At 30.2% G+C, this 11,395-nt stretch overlaps 1 protein-coding gene across 1 annotated transcript; it reads right to left on the reverse strand.

Moving 5' to 3' along the window:
- Nucleotides 1-6,487: 6,487 nt before the first annotated feature.
- Nucleotides 6,488-7,310, reverse strand: LOC119680352 (vacuolar protein sorting-associated protein 28 homolog). Its single transcript, XM_038093124.1, has one exon. It carries the CDS (start codon nt 7,207-7,209, stop codon nt 6,580-6,582), a length of 630 nt encoding a protein of 209 aa, XP_037949052.1. The 5' UTR covers nt 7,210-7,310; the 3' UTR covers nt 6,488-6,579.
- Nucleotides 7,311-11,395: the final 4,085 nt, after the last annotated feature.

Here is an 11,395-nt window from a genome sequence, read left to right on the forward strand (position 1 = left end):
ATACAATTCAATCCAACTCTAATTTCATCCTCAGTCAACTATTATCCTAACCAAAATACATGGGTTACTCTTTTCATATTATCTGCTTTCAAGGTCCTTGTGCGCTATCACAACAACAACAGCAATTCTATCCATTGAGCCGCATAGACAGTTAAACAGCGTTGAGTGCATGCCATGCAGGATTTAATTTGAGATCCATGTTTTTATGGTGTTAATTATAAGACCCAAAGCGGTTAAAAACGTTTAAGACAACATTACTTTTCTTTCGCTCTCAGTTTTTCCGCTCTTAGAATAATGTTTATACATTCCGCTCACGCTTCAACACTTCTATCTGTTTAGAGAGTAAGAAAGAGAACTGCGTATTTGAAAGATCGTACGTTGTGTGAAAAATGAATACCGGTGTTTAAAGACCATCAATTCGCTCTTAGGTATTTCTCCGAAATCTTTTCAACCATATATAAGCACGTATTTAATGTTAGCCTAATTAATGTGGAAGTTGTGAACACTACATATATATAATTATATATACAATACATATAGTCAAATTTTCATAACTCAAACTAAATAGAGTGCAACAGGGTTTAGAGAGCAAATTACATACAATTACAAAAAGGTTTCCATAAATCGAACTTTTTCTTTGAAAAAGTGGTACTTCGAGTTATGGAAGTGTGACTGTATATATAAAACCAGAATTAAGAAAAATTTGGTTAAATATAAGGTCGACAACATAAAAAGTAAAATTAGCACTAGTTTTTCGAATCTTTCACATCCTACACTACACAGTTGGTTTTATTATATATTAATTACCTACTATTTATTTACTAAATTTTATAATTTGCTTTCTAATGTAAATTTAATCCAATGAAATTTATAAATATAAGCTAATTATTAGCAACTATTTTGTATAAGCACTATATAGTTTAAGCAATAAATCCAGCAATTTCATTCGATCGGCTGTCACCGCATGTCACACATCTACACTACTTCAACCACCAAATTTAAAATTATTAAAATTAATTAGTGAAGAGTACAACTAGCAGTTTTTTTAGCGCACGATATATGGATAACCAAGGCTACGTTGATCATTAAAGACTTACCTCTCCATAATATTTGTTGTCTGCTGCAAGTGTCGTCTTAAATACATGGAAAATTATCGCAATGGAGAAAAGAAAGTTATTAATCATTGCCAGTCTACAATCTACAGGCGTCGATTCTCAACAGTTGGATAGTTGCAAAAAAAATGATCTCTCCATGATCTTCTAGTCCAACTTAAGTTAAAGTACAAACACGAGCTAAACAGTTGCAAAATGTCAGGAATTAATCCATATATTTCTGACATATCCTTACTGCAGTTCTGGAGCTCATGACTACTTACATTTATTCAAGTGCAGTGCAGCTTAGATAAATCTTAGCTCAATTGTTGTGTGGATCTTACTCATCCTGTTGAAAAGAATCCTGAATCTGGAGACAGATTTTCCGGGATTGAAAACAATTACTCCAACAATACATTTGAGAAGATTAAAGGCTAAGGCAATTAAAGAATTTGAGGGTGTAAAAACTAAACGACTTCCTATGGTTTTATGGATTCATTCAATACAAATGGTACTTTAAAACTAAAAACTAATCACGATGACATTTAAACTAGTAAACATCAAGAATCTCAAAAATATGCGATATTGTGAGGTTATGAACGGACTACTGGCGGTTAGAAACAAATGCTTGGGAAATAGGTATTCCTTTCGACGATTCTTGCCGCAACCGTAAGAAGTATGAAGAAAGTACCTCACATCTGTTTTGTTCTTGTACAGCTCAGCTAGACAACATTCTAGATTAAACATGCTATGGACCGACATTTTAGAGGATCTTCGTCAATTGTCTACCAAAAAAAAAATTAACCCTTGTCTTTTAAGAGTATGTTATTACAGAGGTTTTTTTTGGAAGTTGATAGGTTTAACGTATAGATAAATTTTTTTCGGATCAAAGAGGGACATGGCATTTTTTCTTAAGTTGGAATTTGGTCTTAGTCAGTCTTGGTTGCGTGCAGTATTATTCGCCAGTGACCTTTACGTTTCGCGCACTGACAACAGTCAAAAATATCAAACTGTGAGATAAAATTTCAACTTTCCATTTTAATGGAAATGTCAATTCTTCACGATTTTTAACAGATGGCGCTACTTCAAAGTTTTTTTTGGCTGAAATATCATTAGTCATTATAGATTTTATAATGAAATAATCAGAAAAAGTAAATAACGCAAGCATTTTTTTTTAAAAAATGGTCAGGAAATAATCGATGTGTCTTCAACTCTTTGGAAGAATTGAGAAAGAGAAGGTATTTAAAAATATCTTATCTTACTTTCTTTAATAACTTTATAGTTTTATATATTTAATTTAAGAGAGCATTTTTCCGGTTTAAAGTATTGGGGTTGTGTTCCCATTAGATTCTATATACAAATTATTGATTAATATCAACAACTTAAGCAATTGTTCATAAGCATATAGTCAAGGATTTGGAAGATATAATCAGCAGGTTCAAGAACTTATTAAATAAAATATGTGAAACTTAATTAATTATATTGTAAATCATTGTTAAACTAATTAGGATATAATGTCGTATATATATAACAAATTATATTCCGTAAATATTTTAAGGATGAGAAGCGCATATGTAAGCGTTTTTGAAAAAGAAATTGTTTCTAATCCATTTGGAACGATTAATGTGTAACTTGAAAAATTTAAAAAATAAGAAAACTACAGAAAATATTATAAAATATCATTAATACGTGATTTTCAAAATAAAGCAGTTTCTGAATATATAGATCCCCAAAGAAAAATATTATTTTATTATTTTTATTAACATATATTTTTCTGTGACTTTAGTTGGCTCTTTAGTTCTTATATTATCAAATTATACTATATGATAAATATGCTCGCAATATATAGAGAAATTCAACATTTAAAAAAATAATTAAAATAAACACTTTGTATCTTATTGACTCGTCGGATAGCGTTAAGACATTCGAAATGGTCAAGACACTTATATTACCGATGTAACATAAAATTCCGTATAGAATATGAGGCGTAACAGAAAAATATTTGTAAATTTTTTATGAGCGCGATGATAATAGAAACGGCATATATTTGTAATTTTAAATTACTATATATAAATAAAAATATATATATTAAATTAAACGATTTTATGTATTAAAATATGAGATAAAAAAAAAAACGATCAACAAAAATATTTGTAATTTTAATTCGAAAATAAAATGTGTGTATATGAAAAAATGTTTTTTATTTAATATATTTATTAACAAAAAAAAATTTATAATTATATATAATATAATTTTGAAACAAAAACGTTAATAAAAAAAAAATTCAAATTTATATATTTATTAAAATTTATATAACGATTTAATACAAAAATAATCCAAATATTTATTAATTAATATTTATTAATTAATTATTATTAATTAATTAATTAATTAATTATTATTAATTAATATATTAATTAATTAACATTAATTAATATTTATTAATTTATATAATAAATACATATATATATTTAATTAATAGTGCGAGACATTAAACATTTCTTGCCTAGAAGCATTGTAAAGCAGGGCTGTCCAGACCAGATGCGATAGCGGGTCAATACAACTCACTGTACAGATTGGAAGGCCGCAGAAACAAATACATACATACGTTCATAATCTTTTAGAGAAAAATAAAAATACGGTTCTAATGTTAAATTTATTGTTATTAATTTAATAATTTAAATTCATTTATTTGCTAAACCTATAAAAAAAAATATAGTGATTTAACCAGTACACCAAAAGAAAATTCGTGTGATTGTAGTAGATTAAAAAATAACTCCAAATATTAGTTTTAGTCAAACAGACATCGTTACAACTCCTACGTCACTTAACTAACGTAGAGTAGAACTAATATTTATGTCAAATAATTACCAATGATATAGTCCCCGTTGGAAGTGATGAGCGGCACTTGTTTGTCATAGCAAACGAATGACTCCGGGATATACACCGTATCACTTCTAGTATCAGGCGAATGCAGATCTGTGGATCTCAACTGCTAGCAATCGCATGTCACATCTTTACCATGTTCATGGAGAACTTACAATGTTTCTTGTAAGGGAGCACAATCAACTACTATCTAAGTAATATCAACTTATGTATCATATAGATGGACTTCGTCATGATAATATGATCAATAGAGCCTCCCTCCATAAAGCATCGATCGATTTCTTTCTTCGTATCATAAAAACGTTGACGCCTATTGCAAAGGAGCCAATATCATTAAAATAGAATACAAACATGAATTAACTGTTTTACGCACAGATGCAGTATCGTTTAAGAGACCACGATTGCAGAACAATAAAATTCTAAACACGTCTCTGTCTGATATCTTCAGGACAGAACTAATCATTCCTTATGAAGCAAGAACTATTCTAGCTTAATAAAGCTCATGGTATAGCTATAAGAGTGATATGTCAAGCATAAGTACGTAAAAATATGTGTGGCAACTGCAGCTCTATTCTCCATATTTTTGTGGATCTCTTATCATGTCCTTATACAAACATCGAATTGAGCTCTAATGAACTATTGTAGTGTCAAAATTTTCCGTCTCGATTGAAGCTAGTTTTAATTAAATTTCAAAAACAACTCATTCATTCCTTATCCAAAAAAGAAACACTCATTTTCTCACTTACCCCCTACGTAATCAATATCCTAACCCATGTATTCGTATATTGTAATTCCTCATGTTTTGTAATGGCTCCCGCAATAATGTGTAGTGCCTATAGACTTTTCTAACCTATAAAGCTGCAAATATGTTTGCAAATACTGATTCTATAGTTTCTATAAACTGGAGCTATACTGTAGCATTAGTTGGTCCATAGACTGATTAACTATTGTTTAAAAATCGAAAGACATCGCTACTGGCGCGACACTCCAATTAATCGGTAGAATATGAGGTGATTTTTTATTTGATTTAGATGGATGGTCTTTCCTAGTAGTGCAGAGATTACATTGCTAACATGATACGTGATGAGCAATTTTGAAATACATTACCATCTCGAAAAAGGTTCTATCTGCGATAAAAAACTGACGTTTCGGCCTAGAAGAGGATTAAAGTTCTAGTGATATTCTCTATGATTGTTAAGTTGTGGTCCGGGTTAGAAAGAGAATTCTGGTGCGGGAACTTCTATCCTCATCTGACATTATGAATACACTATGACCTTCATTCCAAGGACGGAATGCTTTATGTTTAGTTAGAATCATTTGTTATAAAATAGATTAACTTATCAGCCTGAAAGTGGATTAAAATATTAGGTACATTCTTTGTGATTTTTTAAGTTTGATGTGGAGTAGAAGGTAGTTACTGGTGTATGAGCTTCTGTTCTCTTCTAATATTGGAAAGACATTATGACCTTCATTGCAAGGACTGAATACATTATTTCTAGTTAGGGTCAATTGTAATACAAAGGATCTTCTAAACTAGTTTAAGCCACAGTTGTTAATTGTGATACAAACGATCTTCTAAGATAGTTTAAGCCACATTTGGTAATTATAATACAAAAGATCATCTTAGATTATCTAAGCCACAATTGTTAATTGTGATACTAAAGATCTAATTTATCTAATTTAAATAAGTTACAATAAAAAGATAAATTCACATTTAGTAATAACCACTGAGAAAGATAAAACAGATGATAATTTAATAAATCAATTTCTATGAAATCTATTATAAGTAATAAAAAATTTTAAAAGCGACTTTAGATAAAATAGTGTCAACGTATCATCCACCCCTTTCAATTAAAAAATGCACTTAATGGTCATATTTAACTTTAAATAAATATATAATGGACACTTCCTTAATTCAGCAATAACCCATGACATCTGATTTCCAGACTACTACAAGTCATATAACTTTACTAGTTTCTTCTTCTTCCTAGCATCCGTTTCCCCTAGTGAAGCATAGGGCCGTAACGATTCTCTTAGGTATTTCTCTGCATATATCGTTCCATGTGTAGTGTGTTTCTGTTATTTCTCTTTCAATTGTCCTTCTCCAAGTTGAAGCTGGTGCACCAGGGCGTCTGCTGCCTTGTAGTTCCATGTCAAAGCTTGTAGTGAAATGTATTTATTTGGTCGTCGGATAGTATATCCAATCCATTTTTTTGATTTGTTTGTACCAAAAGATCTGCATTTGATATGTGGCTTGAAACTTCACTAGTTAAGTTGTATCAAATCAAGGCCTCCAATCTATATATTTTTTATACTTCTCTGATACAAAAAATAAAATCTCAAATAACTTTTTTATCTCAAAAATGTTAACAAATTAAATATATACATTTATTTAAAAATTTAGAAGTTGTAATTCAGATGCTTTAACTTATCTTATTTATAAATTTCTTATTTGTTCAAAATAAATAAAATATTATACTTCATAACAATTAATAGTTTATTAAAAGATTTTAAAATTATGTATAAAGCTAACACTTAAAAGAAAAATTCAAAAGATTTAATTATAATATAAATACATATGTCTAAATACTAACGTTGATCTTTATTGGCTATGTAACAGTTTAGTGAAATCGGCGTATGCTGATTCCAGATCGAAGAGAAACTGTCTTACTTGTGCCTCTGATAATTCATCCGAAGCCTGCATTTCATTTAAAGTACTCAACCATGTCTCAACTTTCTGTTTGGCATCAAAGTCTTTGGGTATGAGCGAAAGGCGATTCATATTATCAACCAAGTCCTTAACATCAAAATGCAAAGCATCCATTGTGTTCATTTTCAGACGTAACTTATCCATAATTGTGATGAAAAGTGATACGATTTCTGCAATACATTTCGATGTGTTACCCTTGTCATCGCGTATCGTTATGGGACGGTCTTCTCGTATGCGTTCCAAAGCAGCTGGACAATCAAGTCGGAATTTCTTCACAAATGTGTCAACTGTTGGGAACTCATCACATTGTACTTGTTTAAAGGCTACTTTATACTGCACTAAATACTTCGAACAAGCTGCTGTGTATTCTTGAGGCGTGATACAATCACGAAAATACGCCTTCTCCAATTGTTGCAAAGTATTAATTATCGCATATAAATCTGCCATATTATCATATTTCTCACGTTCTCTAGCATTTCGGAAAAGTTTCACCTCTTCATATAAATCCGGATTATCTTGCATCTCTTATTTCGTAATATTTATCAAGTATTATTAAAAAAATGTTTTTTCCTAATTTTTTATACAAAGAACAGATTTTGCTTGAATGACGAATAATGCAAAAAAAAAATTGACAACAAAGTTATATTTTAGTGTTGCCAACTATTTCCATATTGTATTATAAATTGTTCGGATTTTTATAAAAAAATTTTAATAACCGTTTGTAAAATGTGATATTCTGTTTAAATTTAAAAAGACATAATCATGAAAAAAAATTTTATGTTTTTATTATTAAATGCCATTGTAATAAGATTTATTATTAAAATATAGACTAATAATAATGGGGTTATCTAAGTTGCGTTCTAAATGAGGGAAATTCTAAGTTGTGCCGATAATGTAGTGATGTGTCGATACGTGTTGATAAATGGCTATATGTGTGCAGTGCAAAAAATCTCCCATTTGGTTTAGCATCAACTTAGCCTAACTCGCACACGTCCTAAATATGTAATTAATATGCCTGTTGCACGAGCTACTCATAGTAACATAAATGAAGTGCCAAATTACGCTCTTTATACAGATTTTCTTGGAACAGTTTTGTGTGAAATCTGGTGAGAGCACCAGTGCCACGCAAATAAACAACATAAAAATTTTAATTCAAACCAAAACAGCTGGATTGTGTAGCATTTTCAAATTTCAACAGGGATGTTATACTCTTTCAGATGTTCTCATTTACTCGAAAATTTCCTAGTGGAACACAGTTGTGTATACACAGTGTTACTCAAAGTTACTACGAGTAGCTCGTGAAACAGACCTATTATAAAAAAATTAATAATTACATCATAAAAGATCAACTATGGTTGCGGTGCCAGTACCTTGTTTATTTCTATTCTAATTAATAATTAAATTAATTTCTAATTATAATTGCTGCAATTGATTTTTATTTACTGACTTCACTATTATAATTTATTCTCCTTATAATTTAATATTTACTGCTATAAATTATTATATATTAAAATATAGAACACTAAATGAAGATTGGACTTACAGAAAATTACAAACCAAAATTTAAAATTATTTTAATACAGTTCTGAATAAAGCATTAATCTTAGTTACTATAAAAGAGTTTTTATGATTTAGTAAACGTTGATGAATTTATAATGGAACATCCAAAAAATTATGGTATTATAATATGAATTCAAGTATTTTTTCGACATTCAGGCGAGTATTATTTTGCTCTTGGATATAGTGGTCTAACATCCATAACTATTAAAATCATAACCATCTGAGAAAAATTAACTGGGTTAGAGCAGAAGCATGGATTTTCAAAACAAACAGAAACTAACAGTATTTCAACAGAGTTATAAATATTTGAACGAGTTAAATAAGGCTATTTTGAATAAATCGTCTTTTGCATAAAAAAAATGATATCACAATGAATATAATCTTTTTCATGAGATGATCTATTTTACAGTAGTTTACACTATCGATATAACCTCCTGCTCTAGATCACGTGAGTTTAAATTTATTATATCAAACGGCTTAGACTCTTTAATCATCTAGCAATGTTCTCAAAGTTTCATCATTGGCATGCAGTTCCATAAGTGATTTGGTTCTCCTTGTTATTACTTTTTATTTGAATGACTAATGGAATCTTGAGGTCCTTTTATGTCTGCCTCTAACGTGCCTATAAGCTTTACCCACTTCTTTCAATACTTTATTTCTAAATCAATGTATATATTATATTTTTGGTAGTCTGACTAGTGCATTCCCAGAGTGAAGCTACGTGACACTATGCAGATTTAAAAAGTTGTTTATTGATAATTAACTTGATGTGTTGGCGTATAAAACTATGTAGAGAGGTATAAATGTGATAATTAAATAAACTATGCAGATTATATACACGTACCATGGGAGTAGTCACTAAAGGTACATGAAGAGGTATTCCATCTCTGAAAGTGTGACCAAAGTATTATTTCATAATAAAATTAATAGTATTATTAATTTGATAATACCCATATTTCAATATTTTATAATGAAAAAAAACGCCAATGAGATTTTGACCCTCCCTAAATATGATTTATCGATAACGAAAGTATGTTTACTAAAACCAGTGAGTTTACGGAAAATTGCGGTTTGGCCTAGCTAAGAGTAAACTTTACGCTCGGGATCATAAATGCCAGTATTGTAGAGCGGAATAGTAGAAGGAAAAGCAAGAGTCTTCTTTAAAATAGTAGGCGAAGAATTGGGGGAGAGGGGCTTGTGTCTCATAGATTCAAACAGCATTATTGGGAAAAATAATGCTTGTAAAGTAATAACTTGTAAGATATCGCCTAGTTAGTGAAAGAAGGTATTCCTCTATGCGAGTGACCTTAGCAGAGTTGGGATAGTTTATGCTACATGAAAGAAGAATTCTTCTTTCAAGGACTCAGTAAATTTGCTTGAAGGTTTCGCTACACGCACATGAAACAAAATCATGTTAAAGTAAAGGTTAGGTTTCTGCATAAGATAAACTACATTACTGCAAATATAAGCTATGTACAGTTATGGTAAGGTATCCTTCTTCAGCAGAAAAAGGATGAGGTTGCTGGTGGAATATTTAACGGGTCACCATGGACTGCGTTATTACCTTAACAATATGGGTCTGTCCGAAGAGATAGATTGTCGACTCTGCTTAGAAACAAACGAGACTTCCAGTCACATTCTCTGTGAACTACTCTCCTTTTCTGTCATTAATGAGGTTCTCAACGGCCGATATTCTAGCTTTCATTCGGAATGCGGAATGTCTTTTGTTCGGTTGGGGTGTGTTGTAGCACAAAAGATCAACCATAGTCACAGTGCTCGGCTCCGTTGGGAGCTATTACCCTGTCGATTCCTATTCCTACTGCAAATATATAGACATCTGTTTCATACGGTTGCGGATTTGCAGATTATCTTATTCGTATAAGATGAAAAGTAAAAGTAAGTAGCGTTATTCCCACAAATCGCTTTCCACAAGTCGCATCTCACTTCAGAGTGGTATTCATAGGTGTATATTCATATGTTGATCCTTTTTTTTTCGAGTCAGCGCAACTGGGCACTTTTCTCTTTGATAGATGGGGGTACTACAGGGTCCCACCCATCTCATTGACTAATTTGTATACCTCTCATAAGCTTCATAATTATTCAGTGATTGATCTAAGATCTGCCTACCTCTCCGAGTGGAGACTGATTACGCTAAGATTAGTAGGATTAGTAGATTAGTAGGTAAGTAGGATAGCCTGTTAATTTTCGCATATAACTTCAGGGCTCTGTCCCTTATGTAAGTTGAGTAATTCACACACATCACTTTCTACGTGTATAGTATATTACTTCTTATATTTATTGCATTATACTATTACACTTATTGTACTTATTATTATATATTATACTTATTTAATACTTTATTATTATTATTATTACTTATTAGTATATTACTAGAAGTGATTAGAGTACTGGTATAAATACTTTTTATTATTAATGATATGGCGGGCAAGCAAATGTTCTTCTATTAATGGTAAACTAATAATATATTTTATTAAATTAACATAAGTCTTATTATCATAATCTATTGCATTAGTATTTAGTATTTTAAGTGTGAAATATTTACTGATAATGTCTACTATAGATTGTCGATACAAGTATTTATCCCAAGTACGAGTATTTCCCTATTATCAATTAATGATAAGCCAATCGCATTAAGCTCATTGATATCAATATTTTCATTAATATAATTATTAATACAAAATAATCATTAAACGAACATCTTATCAAACAATTTAATAAAGTTTATAATATTACTTTAGGACTAAAGCTAATATTGGCAGCGCTTGTGGGAAAATGTTATTGCCGTCATAAAAGAAGTAGCAGTTCACTTTCGATTCTAATAAAACTCGTTTCTATACAAATAAAATAAAAAACGCATCATATCTTATTGTATTGTATTTGTTAATAAACAAATATTCATTTTGGCAATATTTTTCAAGAACAGAATCACAACTGCCTCAGTTGGAAGAAAACATGTGAACTGAACTTTGTTGTGCATCGTCAGCGTCGAAACGTGACTTACCGTAAAAAAGTGTTAATTGTTATAAAAAATATTTATTAAAAAATATTCCAAATGGGAAAATTTTATAGTTTTTTCACCACTTACAATAATTTATAGTGAATTTAAAAAATTTGTTTAATATTTGTT

This window comes from Teleopsis dalmanni, chromosome 2, assembly GCF_002237135.1.
Source record: "Teleopsis dalmanni isolate 2A chromosome 2, ASM223713v2, whole genome shotgun sequence".
In the NCBI taxonomy this organism is placed as follows: domain Eukaryota; kingdom Metazoa; phylum Arthropoda; class Insecta; order Diptera; family Diopsidae; genus Teleopsis; species Teleopsis dalmanni.